This window comes from Zophobas morio, unplaced genomic scaffold, assembly GCF_036711695.1.
Source record: "Zophobas morio isolate AGI-343-1 ecotype UQ-CSIRO unplaced genomic scaffold, CSIRO_AGI_Zmor_V1 ptg000024l, whole genome shotgun sequence".
NCBI lineage: Eukaryota > Metazoa > Arthropoda > Insecta > Coleoptera > Tenebrionidae > Zophobas > Zophobas morio.
In genome coordinates this window covers 3305996-3327721 of record NW_026972129.1, presented here as the reverse complement: position 1 = coordinate 3327721, position 21726 = coordinate 3305996, and the positions used below count along the sequence as shown (strand labels likewise).

Below are 21726 nucleotides of genomic sequence, written 5' to 3'. Positions count from 1 at the left end.
ACCCATACCTAGCGTTGTAATTATTATAGTACACGCAAGCATATCCATTATGAGATTAATTAAGAAGTTCATAGCCCATACATATGCAGACAATCTGTTCGCTAAAAAACTAAGTGTGGTGATTTGAAAATTTTTTCTCTCAAATAACTCAATTACTGCGCGAGGTTTCTCTCTTGTAACGAGCTTTACCTTTCTTTGCTCTAAAGGCCAAAAACTCGACCTTCGGGATGGCCCTTAAATGATCTAGTTACCACAACCATTTATACCTTTCGCTACTCACGAAGATGAAAATTTCAGACCATGGTGGTCATAGACTACTGTCCAGCCTCGGGCCCAATCAAATCACTTCAGTGGCAATTGAGATAGAATGTTGTACGCTTCCGTGCAAAGTGAGGAGTGCAGTTGCTGCAGTTTCATAATTTCTTTCAAGAATGACCACTTTGTTCATTTTTTTTCTGACTTATGGATAGACAAGGGAATTGTTGGTTGTGCTGATATATGTACTGCCTATGTGACCCGGCAGTGACAAAATTCTTGCAAATCATGGGGGCCGAATGACAGAAGGGAGTATGCGTCATTGAAAAAATATTAAAGAAATGCAGGCAAAAAAGCTCCACGCAAGAGCCATTTATGACCCTTTCGGTCATAGGGAGTACATAATACACCATTTCTCAACTACATTTTGTAACTATATACTTATTTTTTTAAACTTAACACAGTTAGGGCCAGAAAATTTTGGGCCTTCTTTCTGTCATTTTGAAAATTTTGATGTAGTCTGTGCCTTATTGCACGGTTTTTTATGTTATTTTGACGTTTGTCGTTCCATCACTTCCATCCAGTGACAAAATTAAAAAATTAGGTTACAGTACTTGAACATGTTTCACACTGTAACATTGTAATGACATTGACGTCTAAATATTTTAATAAAAAAAAGATCAAAAACAAAACAATATAATGTTTGGCATATTTGGATTAGATTTTATTAAAATGGCCTATATTTAACAATGCTACTACAAATATAGGTATAATATTCATTACTAGGTACACAAAGGTAGGTATCTGACCACATGTGAACACATTTTTTGTTTATAAACATAACTGCGGCCTCAAATTTACAAAAAAAAAAGATGAAAATCATCTACAACCAACCACTATATTATATAAAAACAAATTATGTATTTATGTAAATAACAATAACACAATTAACAACAATTTTGCATTTTGTCTTATTTTAATTTGTATAATTTAACTATACTTCTTTAGAAATTGTTCGTGAAATTCTTTAAATCTGTCCAACATTACTTTCAACTTTTCAGGCTGTGGCAAAATTGTGGTACGAAAATGATATGTTCCTGGTTTTTGACCAAAACCAGTTCCAGGAACTATACATATACCTGTATTTTCCAGTAACTCAAAAGCGTAAAATACGTCAGCTGCCTTGTTTTGTTTTTTCGCTTCCTCAATCGCTTTTGTAGGGAGTTTGATTTGTGGGAAGGCATACATAGCACCTTGTACTGGGTTGCAGCTAAATCCCTCAAAAGAATTAAAGGTGTCTGCAACCATTGTGGCTCTCAACTAAAAATTTATTTCATTACTTTTACTACTCCTATTTCATAACCTCGATTGGCATACTCTTAACGATTCAAGAACGGCTTTTTTCTCTGCTATATATTGCTCATAACTAGGTTCTCCTTCATGCGGTGGATTTACAATACAATCGAGAGTCGCCTGACCTAAAACTGTAGGACACAACATGGCGCTAATGGCTTTCAAATACATAGCTTTGACTTGTGGGCACATATTAATAACCTCTGCATAACCACCTCTAAGACCACATTCTCCCATGTAACCTTTCGAGCAAGACATAAAACTTGCCAATTCCATGTCGCTGTATGGTTTACCCATTTCAATCAAAACCTAAAAAAAAATTATGTGTATAAAACTGGTAGATGAAAAATAGTAAGCGTACGCACCTTTTTAAATGAATAGAACTTCGAGCCAGGGGCGTATATGTTGTCTTGATACACTTCATCAGCAAATAAGAACAATTTTTCCTTATAAGCAAATTTAATAATTTCTTCAATGTTTTCACGGGAAAGTACTTGTCCCGTTGGGTTACCTGGATTTATAACAACAAGAGCTCTTGGATATGATACTTTTTTCGCTTCATCAATAGATCGCTAGAATATATATTGACCAACAGTAAACACCCATGAAACACAAAAATCTTAATATAGTATAGATAATGTTAAGTAATCTTAGTAACGACGATGGTGGTAATGATAATATGTATATAGTAACAAAAAATAATTTAAAATTACTTTCGAACCCACTTTAAAATATGATTAGCTGCCACTGGCTCAGCCTATGATTGTAGGTATAGTTTTTTTTATATTCATGTTGATTTTAGTGTTTTAGTATGTATACTGGTAGCTTAGTTATGTTATGGTAAATCTTCTTTGGTAAATCTTTTCACGATTAAAGATGAATAAACAGATAAATAAATTCACAAGTGCCGATGATATGAATGCTATTCCAAAATTTAAAGAACCGGATCAAAATCTGTCGTTAAACTATAACTTATTTTTCAAAAAAAAAAAGAAGATTAAAATAATACCTGCAATTCGGATACGTCTAACCCCCAATCCTTAGACTCGTCCAAATAATAGCCAATTTGATCGATGTTAAATTCAGCTAGTGAAGCTGAATAAAGAGGGTACTGCGGGATAGGAATCATGACTCCTGGTTTTTTTCCAGAAACGTTACATATCAATAGTTTTAAAACATTCTTAATGGCGTCACTTGCACCTACGGACAAACCAACATTTTACAATAAAAATAAAAAACTAATAATAATAATACAGTACCTGCACTTAAAATAATATTCTGCCAATCACATGGAATTCCGCCGTCACGTCGTTCGATGTATTGTGCGACATGTTTGCGAATAATTTCAATTCCTGGGGAATCAGTATAAGAACCAACAGAGCCTCCTCTACATCCTGTCAAAATAGTTCTAGCTCTTTCTTTAATATCTGAAGGAAATTTTGGGTCATTAAGAAGTTCTGGGTAGCTAACAAGGGCCAAAACTTGACGAATGAAAGTGATAGGTACCTGCCCCATAGCGTGACAATCGCCTATGTTGGCTTTTATTACTTCAGGAAACGGCTTTTTCACGCCCTTAAACAAATTAACATTTGATGTATTTATTTGCTATAAAATGTACGTACGAATATAAGTTTCACCCAAGCGAAAAGACACAATCTGTAGACTTTTTAATAGTAGATTATACATGGAAGGAGAGAAATGCATGATTTTAAGAAAAAATGGCACTTCGCTCCTGAGGCGTATATACAATTTTTTGCACTCGCAGACACCTACACAGTCTTTCAACTGATAAAAGATGATATGATTAATATATAAAACACTATCATAACAACCTTTGTATTCTACTCGTATGTCATGACTACAAAAAAAAAATTGTAAACAATAACTGATTTTTTCGATCAAAATGCAAAACGAAGATCCGCAAGAAATTCGTGATGCTGCTGAAGCTGCTGTACTGAATTTGTTACCTCCTAAATTAAATTTGTTTATGTATGTCTCTCCCTAGGGAGTAAATATTCCATTTCTTTCCCTAGAGAGCAAATGTTCTATTTCTCTGCTCATTTTGCGGTCATAACTATAAACCGACTTCTACTCCCGCGAGTACAAAAAATATTTTTATTTACAATGATAATGATTATTTGGTTCTAGTTACTAATACCGTCTACACAGCTACTAGTGAGAAAAGCTTGATCCAGGTTATTTAGACCGAAGTTCCCTAATTTCCAAAGTACAATAAACCATATCCAACTTAGATAAATTATAAAACTTGATTTTCATTTTATAAGTTAAAATGAAAATAGTGTGGATTGTTGAACTGTGAACTACATATAAAGAAACATGCTATGTGTATGTTTCAAGTGAATTTTTTTACAAGAAAATTTTGTGAAGACTTCATCAACTTTTTAGACGTACACATATATCAGTTTGGAGTACAACACCGATAACAACAGTACTCTATTCCTAAAATTTTAGGGAAAATGAAATAAGCTGTTTTTGATATACTTATTCAATATGATAAATTGCGATATTTGTTAAGTTGTTCACCCCTGATAAGCATTTAAAAATGGAAATACATTTGCTAAACCTCTAAACCACAAATGTGATTCATAACATTTGTAAACAGATACATTTTTATTAGCAATTTAACCATGGAAGTAGGATGACAGAAGGGACCATCCTCATTTAATCAATGTTAAAGAAACATCGGCAAAGTAGCTTTACGCAAGAGCCATTTATGACCCTTTCCGTACTACATCGCTACACCGGCAGGTTCACAGCTAACAGATAGTAAAAAATTTGATCCTTACACATTCATAATCTTTACCAATAACACTGACTAAATACACATGTGTTTAATCAAAGTCATTAACTTGCTACAGGTTCAGTTTTATATCGTACGTCCAGCCAATGACCCAGTCGAAAGCGCGGTGTACCAGGCGCCTTTACATGCCATGTTCAATACGTTTGCAAGATATCAGAGCATTCGGTTTTACAGTTTGCAAGTTAAAAACACAATTTTGAGTTTTTTTTTTTAAATGTAATGTCTAGCGTAAAAAATAAAAGCAGATTCATACACCACAGATACGAGATTATTATTTTATCAAATTTAAATTGAATTTATTTAGCAACATTTCAAGATGACGTTATCGATGGCGATCAGGTTAGGGTTTTACCATGTGCACGATATTCCCAAAACACGTATAAAATTTTACACAACAGTTGGTCCACTAGTTAGAGATACCTGAAAAAATCGACAACAGACTACAGATGACAGGCAGACGTAAATGAGAGGTTCATTTCTAGTTCCCGAGCGTAAGCTAAGGAAATATTGTAATCGAGTCCATCGGACGACTGGTTGCTTTCATATTTTCTCAATGGGTCATGGCTTCTACAGAAAAAATGAGTCTCCCGTTGCCGTCCGTCTTTCTGTCTGTCCGCTGTCCGTAACGGTTTTTGTTACACAGATAATCTCCGAAATTACTGGACCAATTGTTGTCAAATTTTATGTGTATTATGAATATCTTGTAGATGGTAAAACGCTGACCAAACGTTACCCATAATGTGATGACGTCACCTCAAAACTGTACATAGTAAACGGATTTTAAATTGCATGAAATGAAATGGTCCTACACGTGTAGTTTATGGATCCGTGTCGAGTTTCTACCTGAAACATCCAGATTTTTTGGGAAAAATTAAAATTATAAAACATTTTGCAATTTAATTTTGAATATCCAAAACAGAATGTTTTGAACTTTTGCAGATGTTTTATTAAAGTTATAAGCATGGTAAATTTTTGTTATCAAAATTTATTTGCTTAGTCCCTCAAAAAAATTGATGAAGCCTTCTCAAAATTTTGCCGAATAAATTCTAGGAATATATTTTAAACATTTATTACGGTAAATTTCGGTATTTATAGCCACTTTCGTCAAAATGCAACTGATTGCTTCCCAAAAGAAAAAATTGCTTAGGTACATACCAGAACTTTCTCGTCAAATTTCCCCATAGTGAAAAAAATGATTTATAAAATTTAAAAAAAAAACTTACTAATATAAATTTTAGAGAAAACGTCATCCCATTGGTGGGGGGGAGTGGGGGGGATGATGATATTAATTATATGTATATATCCATATAATACTCGCCTCTAAAGTACAGTCGAACAAATACAGATTCTTCGAGAATTTATAAAATGGTGATTTTTGGTTTTTAATGCAACTCCCCTAGGTTAAAATAAAGACATGTGTAGATTGTTAAACTACAGATAAAGAAACATGCTATGCGTATGTTTTTCCATAATAAAATTTTATGATGGCGTCATCAATATTTTAGCAAGAGCATGTACCTATATTTACTTGCATAGGTATGGTGTAATACTAATAATAACAGCAGTATTCCTCAAATTTTCGGAAAAATGAGGTCTTGATTTGATCGATAAATCAATTCATTAATTTTTTTGAGTCACCTGTATATGAAATTCTAAAAATTATGAAGGTTATTATATGTAAAGAATGTTTTACAACTAATGACAATGACATGAAAAGTGTGCGGTTTTTCTTGAGCAGAAAAGTGCAAGTTATGCCTATTTACAGCACCATTGTTACTAAATTTTGCTTCATCACTAAATAAGTATAATTTTGCACAAATTTGGGACTTTCCGCAACTGATTGCTACTAAAGTTACAAAAGTTTTAGCTTTCGCAAATGCTCAGTAGGTTTGTTTGAGATCATGCACCATTTGAATGTGGTAAGGACGGAATTTACTCATTTTTAAATTATGCAAGTTGAACATTGGTTAATACCTATGGTATTTCTCTCGCTACTGCTTTTTGCCTTATATGAGAATTTTCAACAATTTGTTGGATAACGCGGATTTCGTTTTTCAGATTTATTGCAGTTTGTTGTTGTCTTTTTTTATTCCGGGATCAATTTTTTCGTAAAGAATCTTCAAGTCTTTTGAAAATTCTGTGAGATAAGCGCTAAGAATGTCTTCTTCCTGTGCCGCAGCTTTAGCGTTCTTACGACACTCGCCATATACAAATAGCTTCACGGTAACATTTCTGTTTGAACCAAATTATTTTTAATTATTTTAAAAATATTTATTAAAAGCCAGAGTAACTGCAATCAGTATTTTGTGTTGGCGCTCTAAAAGTCTCAGATGGGTCATCTTAGCCGAATAACCCTGTATAAAAATCATATTCCATGAATACCTCTACACATATTTACTTACCTGTGTTAGGAAGATACGATAGTTCAATTTTTGGTTTAAGAGTTGCTACCTGCGCGGTGTTACACTTTTCAGAGATATCAAAATCTCATTTGCGGCACACAAAAATTAACCCTTAAAAGATCTTAAATTGGTTAAGATTCGTTACAACGATCATCGTGCTTTCCCTGCCTTTTCTCAAACCAAGGTAATTCCTAAATTCTATACCAACAGCGTTAAGACTTTGATGGCTTTGAAATGACTGAAGTTGTTAATATCAAACACAGCTAAGAATCATTACCATTAAACTTGCTTTGAAACAAAAAAATGCACTGAAATTGGTTCATCCGTTTGGGACCCACAGTGCCACAGAAAGACAGATAGATAGATAGACAGACACTGAGAGATCTATTAAACAGACAGATAAACCGACAAAACTTCAGTTACGTAACATCTCTCCTTTTGCGTTGACGGTTAATAAAATGAACTTTGTCATTGATTTCTGGTATGACGGCAGTTTTGGACCTCTAGAACCTCGTACGTCTTCAACGGATGTTCTCCTGCGCTTGAACTCATTAACCCAAAGAGCAATAACTTCATAAGAATATGAATCCCCCCAATATATGAAAAATCTTCCAAAAAAAAAAAACTGAATCACACTAAGAAGAATTACACAATTAACAATTTTTAAAAATCATTCGACAAATACGTTTTTTACATCTATGGGAATCCTTTTGCAAAGTGTTTGATCACACCGAAGGCTAGACAACCCGTTTGGAAGCTGTAGACTGCAGTTTTGATCTTGTTGGATCTCATCAGTACATCCCATCCCATCGAGTTGTCTAGCATTCATTGTGTTTCGCTTATGTGCTTAAGCTTAGTAACCAGGTTTGAGTGAGATGTTTTAGTGTGGCGACCTATGTGTTTACTCCCACTTGCCGAAAGATCGTACTTTCGCGGACACAGAGAACATATTTAAGTACACAATTTACGAATAAGTTTAGTGTTTTCAGACAAATGTTCACAGCCTTTCCAATAACATTGAAAAACTGCTGTTATTTCTTAACAAATTTCACTGTGACATATTATTGTGTATCTCAGAGCATCGTCTGCCACAAGATGAATTTCAAACACTTTTAATATAAAAACTTACAAGTTAATATCCGTTTTCTGTCGAGATCAAATGATGCACGGTGGACTAGCGATCTATGTAAAATATAACGTAAATAATGTAAAAGCGGTTACAAGTGTAATAGAAGTATTAAAAAGCCTTCAGTCCAGGGTATCGTAGAACGTAGAGTGTTGTACTGTTGAGATATTAAAATGTAAGTTGATGATTATCTCAATTTATCGTCCACATTTAAATAATGTTGATCACTTATACATATTTTTTAAGACCTCTATACACAGGGTGTTATTGAAAGGTACGTACAACAAAATTGACAGTTTTTCGCGAAGTCTAAGAAATCTGAAAAACTTATTTTGTTATCAAAATTATAAGGGGAAAATTAACCCTTATCCAACCTTTTTAGACGTTACTGAAGGATAAATAGATAAAATTACTTTATTTTAGTAAATCCTAGCAACTGTAACAATAAAACTTTTGTCAAGACTAAATGTTGCTATAGGAACGAAAGATGATCTTTTTATCAGAGGCGTACAACGAATTTGGACATAAATTTTAATAATTTGTATCTCTAAAAGGAGAACACTTTTACCTGAACTTTTTTTTTTATCTTTTAGCACCCATATTTCGAGACTAATTGCCAATTTTATTTTGTACGTACCTTTCAATAACACGCTGTATAGTGCATCTTTTTTAAAAGTGGCCATAAGGATTCCCGTGTTAAATTTTAGACACCACGTTATCTTTTGTTAGGGTGAAAACCCAGAGATGATTTTTACGGTGAAAATAGCCTTAGGGTTCTAGTTTAATTTCCATTACTATTTGCAGTAAATTGTTAATTTGTGCTTTAGAAAATAAAAATTATTTTGACTAAAAAATTTTGGTACATCATAGAAGGTTTTAACTTGCCATATTTGACAGCATAATTTTAAATCATTATTAAGACCCGGTTTATACAAGGTTTTTATACATGATTCTAAGGGCGTAGTTGGCTTATCATTTAAATCATCCTTTTTATTGTTTTAACGGTTTTCAACTGTGAATTACAGTAATTCTCGTTAACCAAAGCTCAAAACAACAAAACAGTCGTTTTCAAAACTCTTGATGCTTGCGTACGAAAATGTTGTTTTTGTGCTATGAAGCGAAGACCGTGAAAGTGGTTTATTCTGTTGAACAAGTTACTTTCATTGTTATATTTGGCCAAATACCATGATTTAATAATTCAAGAAACATCGTCAGAATCTCACATTAGAGATGCAATCAACAGATTTGTTCGAACTGGCAGTGTCAACAAAGGGAAGTCTCCTGGAAAACCTGCAGTTTCTGGGGAAGTTGTTGATGATTTGAGACGACTTGAGCAGAATCCGCAAACATCTTTGACAAGATTTCCTCAGCAGTCAAGGGTTCCTGTTGCAACATGAAATTGAACAATGGGTATTGACGAAACGATTACAGAATATTTTTGAAATGAAAAAGAGAGTGAACATGTACCTTAAACAAAATGGTGAAAATGTACATTTACTGTAATGTTTAACCGCAATAAATTTGTTTCTTTTTATTGTAATGAATTAATTTTATTTTTTAATAAGATATGAAACATTTAGGCAACCACTTATACAGATGCCTGTGGTCTTTGTCATGCGTCCTTGGGCATTTAGTGAAGTTCAAATTTGAGAGGCGGCACATATTCATGACCTACTTCGATCCTATCATCATTTATAGAAACCCTGTAGAAAGCGAATTAAAATTAATTTGAGATCAACTTTTAATTGATATCCGTTGCTATCTTTCCTAAAATATGGGAATGCTCCAACAAAATTTTGCGCATTTTTCTGTTGTCGATAACCCTTTAATGTATTCATGGATGACCATTTCTACTTTTTCTTTAATTGTGTACTGCGGCATGTTGACGAATTTCGGCCACTAAAAACCAGTAATCGACGAGTAATCAAACTTTAGAAATGTCAGGTAAATGCCTGTTTTACAAGGCTATCTATAATACTGCCGAGAAAAGTATCAAACTATTTTTTGTTTTGTTTTAAGAAATATCGTTTAATTTAAAGCATAACATTTGATTAAATCAACAAAAGATGACAAAAAGATGATCCAGTAAAAATTTCAACTCTGAATATTTACTCACAGACAGTTAACATAGGGTATAAAATTTAACATTGGAATCCCTATGGCCATTTTTAAAAAAGAGGCTCTGTATAAACAGTAAACCAACTGAATGATGTATCAACGTACAGCTCAAACCGCTGGGTCCAGAAACTTGAAATTTTGCATGTAGGTTCTCTTCGTAACGTAGGTGCGCACTAGACAAATTATGAATTATGGCACTCGCATAAGCTCGTGTCTGAAAACTTCAAAATCGTGTATAATAAGCTTTTTACTACTCTTGATATGTAATAGTTATTTACATTATAAATGCGGTAGGTTACATTTTACAACGCGAAGATTTAATATTGAAACACGAGGCAAAGCCGAGTGTTTTAATAAATCTGAGCGTTGTAAAATGCCTACCGCATGAATAATGTATGGAACTTTTTGGCCGATGACTTAGTGGTGCTTGTTTTCGTCAATTTTTACATTTTTTTAAATTGTGTGGAATTTGTAAGTAGGCTTTCCCTGCGTCAAACGTCAGATAAAATTAAAATCGTGACAGATAGTTCGATATGACTGCTGCTTATGCCACCAGATGGCGCTCTCCAAACTCAATAAAAAAATCAATTGCTATTATTTTAAAACATTTAATAGATGCATTTATGCGGTATCTTATTTTGGTGAACACAAGCTTTGTTAATGATGAGGTGTCAATTTTTTTAAGGGTTTTAAAACTCTGAAAATTTCTGTGTTTATTACCGCACTTAATTTGGTAAATGACAGTTCAATGTGTAAAAATCAAAATACCATGGCTATCTACGATACGTAAATGTCAGTTTTACAGTTGTCGAGGCCAAAAATACTATTACCTGATGAACATACATACTGTGTTTCAAAACACGTGTAGCAGTGTTCTACACATAAAATACATATTTTAGAACTTAAATCGTATTACTAAACTTACATAAAAAATAAATTTCTGTTAACACTGAAATGCAGTTTAAAACGTTAACTTTTAATCGACCATACACCAGTCACAGAAACCCAGTTATACTGCCATAATAATAATAGGTAGACATACTTACAAAAATTTACATTGATAACCAAAATAGTTTAACAAATTTTAAACAAAATGTGTAAGTGAAGCAGATACTTCCATTTTTATAACATATTACATACATAATTAATCCGAAATCTCTGTTGCGTTACCCGTTCGGGTGTTGACGTGTTGCTTGAGTAGTATAATACACTATATTATACATCGGGGATTAATTATTTAGGCAGTTTTTTAAACGTCTGGGAGGTTACATTGGACAGCAAATAATTTACATGTGCAGTATTAATTTTTTTAGGCAGTAATTAAATAAATGTGGCAATAAAACTTGGCCAGTATTATAAAAGCATTTGATTAGTTATTTAATCTTACATGGAGAGTGCAATTATTATTTGAGCGGTAAAATAATTGAATGGGCAGTTAAATAAATAGTGGAGCAGTTCTCAGCGGTGGGTAAAAGTTAAATCTCATTTTAGTTGAAAAGAGCGGTACAGGTGCGTTAGGATAGGCGGAGCGTTTTTTAAAATGTACATGTGTAAACATGTTGTTGGTCTCTCCATTTGGTTAAAGTACTGTGTTCCACCTGCTGAGGCCAAAAATATTCCCCTCGGACAAAAAAGAAAAAGAGGCAGACCTTCCAAAGCAAAACCTACTCTTGTCATACAATAAAAATTTATTTACTTTATATGAATGTACCTAATACTATTTCTGAACTATAATTTTATGATTTTAATATATACGGATAAATACTTTTGCAGTAAAATGTTTTCTTTATTTCACTCAAAATCGACAATATATTAAAATACTACTACTATATTTTTCATTAGTCACATAAAGTTAAAATTAATTCAATTATAAAGTTAATTAATCGTGAATAGCGGCTCACTTACAGACTTTCTTCTTAGTAACTATTGTTAGTTTTCATTTATTTCACTAATTGCTTAGTTTAAACAATAGTTAACGTATGAATATTTATTGGAACGGGCGGAACCTGATTTGGTAACTGCTTGCGTGTAAAGTAACCTCATCTGACATACACCTGTTAAAACTTTTATGACTTAAGCGGCTTAAGCCAAATCACACTTATAAATCAAATTGACTATTGTATTACTTAACTCAGTTCACAGCTACATTATGCCAACAATGGACAGTAATAATCTTGCGGTTCGGGCCCACAAAGCTTACAATAGCCAGTTTGACTTATAAGGGTGCTTTGGCTTAAGCCGCTTAAGTCATAAAAGTTTTAACAAGTGTATGTCAAATGAGGTTACAGTAACTGCCCATTTATTTATTCTACCACCCAAGTAGATTTTCACGCATTCAAGTATTTATTGAGGTACTCATTTCAAAATATGTATCTCTCCCTTTTTATTTTTTTGCTGCTCATATTTTACCGCTCAATATGTTATTGAACATACAATTTGTATTTTTATTCTCGCCCGAACTGTAATATAAGTATTACTGGCCGTTTAAATGATAGCCATTATACATCTATGACTAGAATTATTGCTATGCTGAGACTCGATCAGTATCGTACCGCACGTTCTTTGTACAATAAATTTAAAAAATAAATTATTATTATTATTATTAACAAAAAGAAAAAACTACTTTTCGTTAAATTAATCACTTTTGTTTCTTTATTAATAATATTAATTTTATTATAAATATAAAATGTGGGTATCATCTCCAAAAAAAGCAAATACCAAAACCCAGTGGCGGTTCGTTATCCTAGAGACTAGATGGTCAAATCGGATTAAAAAAAGTTAATGCAAAGTTTATCATATGTAGATACTACATTTTTATTCTTTTTAAATAAGTATAATGCATATTATTTAATTAGATTTGCTTACAATTAAGATCAATTCGCCTGTTTTTCAATTAGCGAAATGGTCAGTTACTTGTTCGTTAAAATTAAGAATGCTTCTAGTAAATGATTTTTCAACATTAGGGAACATTGTTACATAACTTAGTCTTGTCTTGCGCACTGGGTACGAAATCAGTAGCGTTCGACAGTCCTGTCTTCGCCGTCGAGTGTGTTCCACAACAAATGTAGTTCCTTGTCCGATATGCTGAAATCACATTAAAACTCTCGTGTGTCTTGCTTAAGACCACAGTTTCTACATGTGCGGTCACTGCCATACACCGCCCCGTAAGGACAAATCTGATAGCTGTCTGCATGGAGCCTCCCTCTTTTTACCGAATTGCTACATATCGCGCTTGAATGTGGACGTAACCCACACGTTGATTGACCATTGCGTTGAGCAATGTGTAAAAAAAAAATAATATTTTTATTTGTAAAAATATTTGACGGGGCACTGTCCCAATGACCTCATGGACAAGCCGCCACTGTCAATGCCAATACTTCAGTCAAGCTCTACAACTAAAAGCACAAAATATTCAAAGTATAACAAAAGGATCTATTTGTTGGTTTTGCATGCATAATGTACATATAATAATGATTTCGTTTTGATTAAAATCTTTTAAGAGCATATTCATGTGTCTATACAGCTCTATTAACTATTTTTAGAGCAATTAACAACAAATTTTACTTACTAGGCTCAATCCTCAAATTTTTTGGGAAGTTTCCAGATATGATGAACTATTATTATCATTAGAGTAAAACATAAATTTAAATCTGTATCAATGATCTTTGCACACATCACATGCCTGTTACTATTATAGACACATTGTAGGTAGAAGTCACTAACATTGTGTTGCCAATATATCGGATTTATTTCGAAAGATTAACGATTGTGAATTTTAAAGTCATACTTTATATTACATTCACTTCAACAGATTAAGACATATACTACTAAAAAAAAATTTAACTTGAGACGCTAGGCAACTCAACGAAAAACTATAGACCGCAGTTTCGACCTCCTTCGGTGTCATCAGAAAAGGACATTTCATCGATTGTCTAACACCGAAGAAACTTGCATTAATGGGATATATAAGAAGCTGGTACCGATCAATGGGTTCCATTTTGGCTGGAAACATTCCGGCACTCTTGAATGCTAGATAATCAGTGAAATATGCGTTACTGATTAGACAAAAGGACCCGAGCCATTCCATTTGGCATATTATAGACAAAAATAGAATCTGTCAGTTACTATTATGGAAGAAATACAAAAATACAAAGAAGGGAGTGCGCCGTATCTAAGCAAATCTTTTGAAACTAATGCAAGCATTTTTTATTGCCCTTCTAGCGTGCGCTTTGGCGGGCATGGTCACTTTGACATTTTATCAAGCCAATAACTAATACGTAGAGCTGTGCGGTCGAAATTTAAACGCTTCGAATCGACCCCTACTGCGGCAGACCAGCGGCTCACAGCCGATGTTACGTATCGCGAAGAAATTTACGCGAAAAATAATGTTCACTGAAAGTCAGTTGATGATTTTAAAATCCATATCCACGAAATAATAAGAATAATAATTTTTATAATGTTCGAGTGTCGGTCTCGTTGACAATAAAACGATTGATGTGAATTATGAAAAATAATACACAATGGGAAGCGAGAAGCGAGGAAGGCAAGACTGCAGCGGCCTGCACTGCTGGCCTGATGGGACGGATAGTGGGGATAAATAAATTTCAACCCCACAGCTCTACTAATAAGTAACCTATGTCGTTCGGCCATGGTCATACATACCATTACCATTGTCATTTTTCTGCTTTTTCGCTCCTAACAAGTGACATTAAAAATTATCGCCCAATTTTTTTAATTTTGTAATTTCGCGAAAATCTTTGAGTCTTTGCTTCACAAACACATCCATAGGGATGTAAAAAGTTGAATTTTACCCCATTAGCATGGAATTATCGCACAAAGATCTACGGGTACCAATTTAGCATGTTTGGGTCAAAATGTTTCTGAAAATATAGATAATAGATTTCAAGTGAATGTGGTTTCCATGGACTTCCAGAAAGCATTTGATAAAATCGATCACCTAATTCTCGAAGCATATAGATCGAAAACGAATTTGAATATTTGTTAATGCCGTATTATACATATGAACTGAACAAAATTGTTGTTTAAAACAGAAAACACCAACTAAAGTCAAAATCACGTAATTACTTTCAAGAAATTGGAATTCTAATGAAAATATGTAAAAGAAACTGTCCAAACAAGTTTACGTCTCGTTGTTCGTCTTCTCCTTATCTTGTCTCGTCCCGTCCTTTTCTTCTGGTCTGCATTTCTTCCTGTGTTTCGTGCTTGTTCACTGCTTTTTTGTTTTCGTTTTTTGCTTTGTTGGCCGTTTGTGTTTTGGAAGTTCGTTTAAAAAAAAATCTGTCATTTTCAAGACAATTTTGCTTCTGTTCTTTTTTTTTTGGTAAGTATAAAGTGTTGTAATTTGTTGTATTACAAAATAACAAGTGTTTAAAAAAAATCTGACAATTTACAGTACGTTACTACTGCCTTTTTTCGATTTTAAATCAAGTGCAAATGTTCACCTTAAAAACAGGCAAACTAGAACAATAATTGCAAAGGTGGATTTCATGAAACAGGAAGTTAAAGAGGGAACTACAATTCTCATGGCAAATTATAGAGAACGCGTCTGGGCAGCTACTGGAATTTTGAAAAACGCGTATCGCAGCATTGCAAAAGAGCAAGGAAAAGTAAAATCCGGGGAAAAATCAAGCTTCTCTACTCCGACACAAACAAAACCTGTATCAAAAGTCACTAAAATAGGCGGCCTGGTAACTTTTTTTTTTCATTTATTTTATATCAAATAAATAACTTAATTTTTATTATATGGTTGTCCTCCGCCAGCCCCTTTCGTGGTGAAATTACCTCAAAAGTAATAATTAATATTATACAATGTTTTTATTTCCATTATCAATCTGGTGAAAGTTTATGGGGCACCTTCAGTGCGGTTTGAAGATGAACTGTCCAACAGTTTTTGAGATTACTAAAAAGTTTGAAAACTTAACAACAAACATTTTATTGAAAGAACAAATTAAAAACCTGAAGGCAATAGTGTCAAACAACAATGCACTATTCGAACATTAAGAAATAGAACATCAAAGCACCAATGACAAACTTGTAATTTGAAAGATATTGTTTCAATTTCAGTGGAGAAGCTTCATTATTCCGAAAACAATAGTACTGACATTGAGCAAATTTAGGAAAATAAAAACTATTCAGTACAATGTGGGCTAAAATTAATGTGAATTAAGTTCATACATCTTTTTCGTCGAAAGAAATGTGTATTTAACATTTATTTGAATTTACTTATTAAATACAGTTGTAAAAATAAGACTCATCAACTAGATTGTGATAAACAAAGATGTACTGAACTGATTCATTTTGAAGGTCAGTAAAATTACTTTATTTATTTACAAGAAAAAACAATGTAACGAACAGATTAGCATGAAATTGGAAAAATTTTAAAAATATCCTATTGCTTGACATTTTAAACACTTATCCATTTATTGTGAAATTCTATGTGTATTTAGGATTATTTCTGTGGAGCATAATATGCTACTCTGCGGTTCACAGAACTTTACAATGCATGTTATAGACTACAAAACCTATGTATAACTACATATATGCTCTGAAATTTTGCAAATCCATTAACATTAAATCGAATGTTACTTATTTGATAACATTTAACATACTTTGTTACCTAATTATGAATACATCAAATTTTAGGGATTAACTATGTTGTGTTTTGATTTTTCTTTTCCACATATTTTTTTTTTGTAAATTGGAAATTTCCGTTAATAAATTAAACAATTAAACAAAAAATTTGGAAGTTATAGGGGCCAATTTTGAATCAAACATGTTAAAATTGAAAGGTTATTAAAAAATAAACAGCCAATCAGATTTACGAATTTAACTCGTTACTATGGAAATTTGCAATTTAACACCCTTTAAATTTAACAGGTTTGATTCAGAATTGCCCCTATAGTATCCAAATGTTTGATCTTTAATTGTTAAGTATCTAATATTTGTAAATTAATTATTACACAAATTATCACATATTTTTATACAAAAATTATATATTTTACTTCCTGAGCGTAAGCTAAGTAATAGTAATCGAGTCCATCGGACGAATGTCCACTTTTATGTTTTCTCGACGTTCCATGACCCCTAGAATACGCAAAAAGTAATTTCACGTTTCCGTCTGTCTGTCTGGCGTCTGTGTCGATTTTTATTACATGACAAAACACTAAGCAATATTTGGTTAATCATTTCCACCAACAATTAGATGGCGCCATTTCAGAAAATTCTATTTTAAAATGTTTTAAATGTTGTACAATAATATACTCCTACACTTATGGTGTACGAATCGGTTTTGAGTTTTTTTCTCTAAACGCCCAAATGTTCACAAACAATATTTTTTTTACCACTAACTCAGGATATAACAGTCCGTGGTCATGAGGTTAAGGCGTCAGCGGATAGGTGGTCGCACGTTCGATGCCAAACTTGACCTTTTCTTTTTTTTCATTTTCTCTCGCGCTGTGTATTATCTATGTTCATGACGTAATAACAAATTTTTAATGGTCAAATTAAAAACGAGTTATCCCATTTTCTCCAAAAAGTGAGAATACGCACGTCTTTATTTAATAAGAATTATAAAAATAATATTCATTCTGTTCCATTGTGGTTTCATTAATAATTTTAGTACTTTGTTTTGAGGCGACAAACTCATTCAAATTAGACAAATTTTTACGTGACATGCTTCGGATGTATAAACAAACATTTGAAGTTAAAACTTGTTATTATTACTGAGAAACCATTTTTTCCCGTTGGTTATTTGCTTTAAATATATATTTCATTGTCCGTACTTGTGCAATACGCACAATCCCTTGAAATTTGCGCCCCCGCAACACAAAATCTAGTTTTATAATTTTTCAAAAAGTAGGATTTGTTGGACTTTAGGAGCGAGGGAAGTTCTGTCGAAATAGTAGACTTCGACCAGTTTTTTTTTAAACATGTTATTGACTCTTTGTAAAATAATTTTTCCTTATTGTCTTTAATAAAATTATTATTATTATTGGCCATTGTTCTTATACACAATGAAAAAATTCGAAATTTTGTGTGAATTTGTGGTTTTTTTAATAGTATAATAACTCTTCATTTCCAGAGACAATGTAGTACCGAATTATAGAAATCGTTCAAGACGAAATTTAATGATAGATTAAAAAAAATGTATGAACAACATCATAAAATAAAAAATTATCATACTTACATGACATTAGAATTTAAAGTTTAAAATAAATCCTAGAGTGACTTTTGTTGATTATATTAAACAAAATAAATTTAAATAAAGTAAAATTAAAATTTTAGATGATCTTAAAAATGTTATTAAGGTTCCTAATGAATGTCATTCAATTAAAAGTCACTGGAGACGGCAGTCATATCAAAACACCTTTTAATGCTTTCATGCATTTTGGTCCGAGGTCACTTATTTGCACTCTCACTTCGTCCTTTATATTCATTCGTCCATGGGATAATTCGGATAGTGATATGCTGATGTGCAAAGACCTTTTATTTCTTCCTTTGTGTACAACATATTTTCTTCACTAGTTTAACACTGACAAATGTATGAATTGTGCCATGTACAACATATTCAGTAAACTCACATGACATACACCTTGTAAAACATTGTAAGCTTTATGAACCCGAACCGCAAGGATTATTGCCATAATGGAGTTGTGAACTGAGTTAAGTTACACAATAGCCAGTTTGACTTATAAGGGTGCTTGGGCTTAGCCGCATGAGTCATAAAAGTATTACTAGGTGTATGTCAAGTGAGTTTAGTATGAAAAAGTTTACAAATTTTTCGAGTACGGCACCGATTCCTCGCAAGTAAAGAGACATGTATCCAACTGTTTATTGCAGTGGGCGGTTATCCCGCTGGTAAAAGCCCTTAATACGATTAGAGATTAGTGAAGTCACCTCCAACCATCAGCAGCCAGGCTATAACTTGTTCGAGAAAGCGTGCAGAAATACAGGAAAGTTTGATTTACGTGAATGCGGTAAACAGGCTTAACGAACCTGTTATGTGTAGTAAACTCGTTCAAGTTGTACCCTAGTAGGATGCAAAACCCTCGTAAAATTTTATGGCGAGTATCGGTACGTTAACAATTGAAGACGGTTTTACTACAGCCGAAAAAGGCTAAAATTTTCTGGCCGTGACTGTGGGTTTGATTAATATACTTTTGCAACCAAAATAAACGTTGCATTACCGATCCTATAAGATTTATGCTATGTGAATTCGAACATTTTATGTAAAAGTGAAATTTCTTTCAACTGTTTTTGTTCTCTTACAAAGGACTTTAGTATCTTATTATATTAGCATTTTTTTCATCTTTTCCTTGTGCAAGTGCATGCTTTTGATCATTTCGTACGATGCGCGATGTGGTGGTCTTCTATAATCCCGTTCGGATTACAATAAAATAGAATACTGTACATTAAGACCCTCTAAAATGTGTATATTGCCTGTACATTATTATAACTTTTTTTTTTTTGATAAAGTATTAGTCATTGGAGCCAATCATTTTAAGTAGGTACATGATAGTGAACATTACACATTCTCAATTTCTTCAGCGAAAATGACTTGTTTTTCCAACGTTATTTAGGCAAAATTTTCCTCAATCCTGAAGCAATTATAAAGCATATGTTTTAATAAATATTTACTGAATAATTTTTTGAAATTTATCAGTTTCTGGAGAGGATAAATCAATACAATTTTACAAATTTTATTTTCTATAATAATGAGCCTCATAGGGGAAAAATAAAAATAGAGTGAATTCATTAGCAACACATACAGAAGTACTAAACTCTTACCAGTATAAAATTCATGAACGGAGAAATCAAGAATGAATGGGATTTTAAACATACTTGCAATGATAAGAATTATCTGTAAGTAAAATTCCATATAATCGGAGGCTTTTATATATTTCACAATGTTCGCAACCCAAACTTTAAAACTGGTCTATTACATAATTGAAATTTTGAACTGAACCTTGAAATTTGTAAAAAGCTGACTCTAAACGGGTTATATCGGACCGTGCTATTTATAAGCTACAAGCAGAATCAGAACTTGTCTATCTAAGTGTCAATCAATATCGATCATACAAATTTATACCATCTTAAAATAAGAAATCAGTGGCAAATTTCAAAAACCAGAACAATCTCTAATTCTAAGCGTGAAATCAACAAGTAGTTATATTTTACATCACAGAAATTACGACGAATGTCAGGAATATATTACATATTAGTTTTTAAATTACGAAACTTATTGTACAAGTAACTCCCAGATTGTTTAACATACTCGTCTACTTCAAATTCAAATATTACTATTGATTATTCTTGATTACTAACTGAAACCGCACTGTAAACTAATTTACCTACAATTCGTCTCTTAAGTATAAATTTGAATTTCTCCTACTTTATTAATGTCGTAGGTATTTTTTTTTTAATTTTATGTAAATCTGAGGATTTCAGCAATGTACCTATCACATCACTGAAGTAATTTTTTTTTACTGCGATATAATAGTTGTATCCCTAGTTTTAACTGCCTTGATACACGAACTAGCTGAGAAGAATACTAAAAAGGGTTCGTTCACATCACGTCAAAGTTCACAAAATTATTTGTTTACCAAAACTTTCCTTTTTATGAAATATGATGAAAAGGTACGTAGTAAATTTGCATATAACTTTTTTGATTATTATCCACCCTTTTCGTTGTCCTCACAGCTCAGTTAAATGATAAAAGACAATACACAATAACATCGACTATGAGCAACACACAAAAATATAGTTATAAACACCACATGCACAAAGACATGCCCTGCAATAGTTAAACTTTGTAGGTACATATATATGTACGTATCACAAACGCAATGATTGAAACGATAATTATAATTTTGTACATACGTGATCACCAATAAAACAATTTAAAGATAACAATCATGCATTTTAGACTTTAAACTTCGTCCTGAATACCCATTTGCCATTAAGAAGATATTATTACTTGCGTCTTATTAGAAAGCAGTGCAATAAAGCTGGCAGTGATACAACAGAGCATGTCATTATCTTCCGTTAAAGCGTGGCAAGTGAAAATTTTACCTTTTCTAGTTCTTTTTCAATTTCACCCGCCCTGATCACTAGCGGTCCTCGAACCGCGTATTCCATTACTTTGATTTGCGGATTTAGATTATCCAGCGTTAAACAAGGGCTTACCGCTGACGACATTTTTCGATTTGCCCTTAAACCAAGAACTTTATCATGTGAACGCAATCTAACAGCTGCTTCTGGTTCGATCCGTCGGACTGACGCGAGACGGCTGCTTGAGCGGCGCACAGGCAAACCACGACTTATAATTTGTGATAATAATCTGGTCGTCGTCATTTTGAGTAGAATTTTCTTATCAACGATTCAACAACTGCACAACAATGGGTTTAATTACCACGCTATTGAAGTATTATGTAATGTATTAAAATGACAATTTTTATAGTTCGTTAGTCGAAACGGCACTGCGCAACAACGTGTAGTACACGACAACACTCGAAACACAAACTGGCCAAAATAAATCAAAGAAAAGGGTCTACACTCTCTAAATGTTTTTTATTGTAATCTTCAAGGTTTCTTATGAGTGTCAAAGTTTATCAAAACACCTTAGTTTTTCT

The 21726-nt window shown here is 32.9% G+C and overlaps 1 protein-coding gene across 1 annotated transcript; it reads right to left on the bottom strand.

Annotated features, from left to right (window-relative positions):
* Nucleotides 1–955: 955 nt before the first annotated feature.
* Nucleotides 956–21602, bottom strand: LOC135135707 (alanine aminotransferase 1). Its single transcript, XM_064064853.1, has 6 exons — nt 21167–21602; nt 2868–3180; nt 2618–2808; nt 1974–2180; nt 1633–1917; nt 956–1575 (listed from the first exon to the last, which is right to left on the bottom strand). The coding sequence occupies exons 1-6, from the start codon at nt 21446–21448 to the stop codon at nt 1246–1248; spliced, it is 1608 nt and encodes a 535-aa protein (XP_063920923.1). The 5' UTR covers nt 21449–21602; the 3' UTR covers nt 956–1245.
* Between the last annotated feature and the right edge of the window lie 124 nt (nt 21603–21726).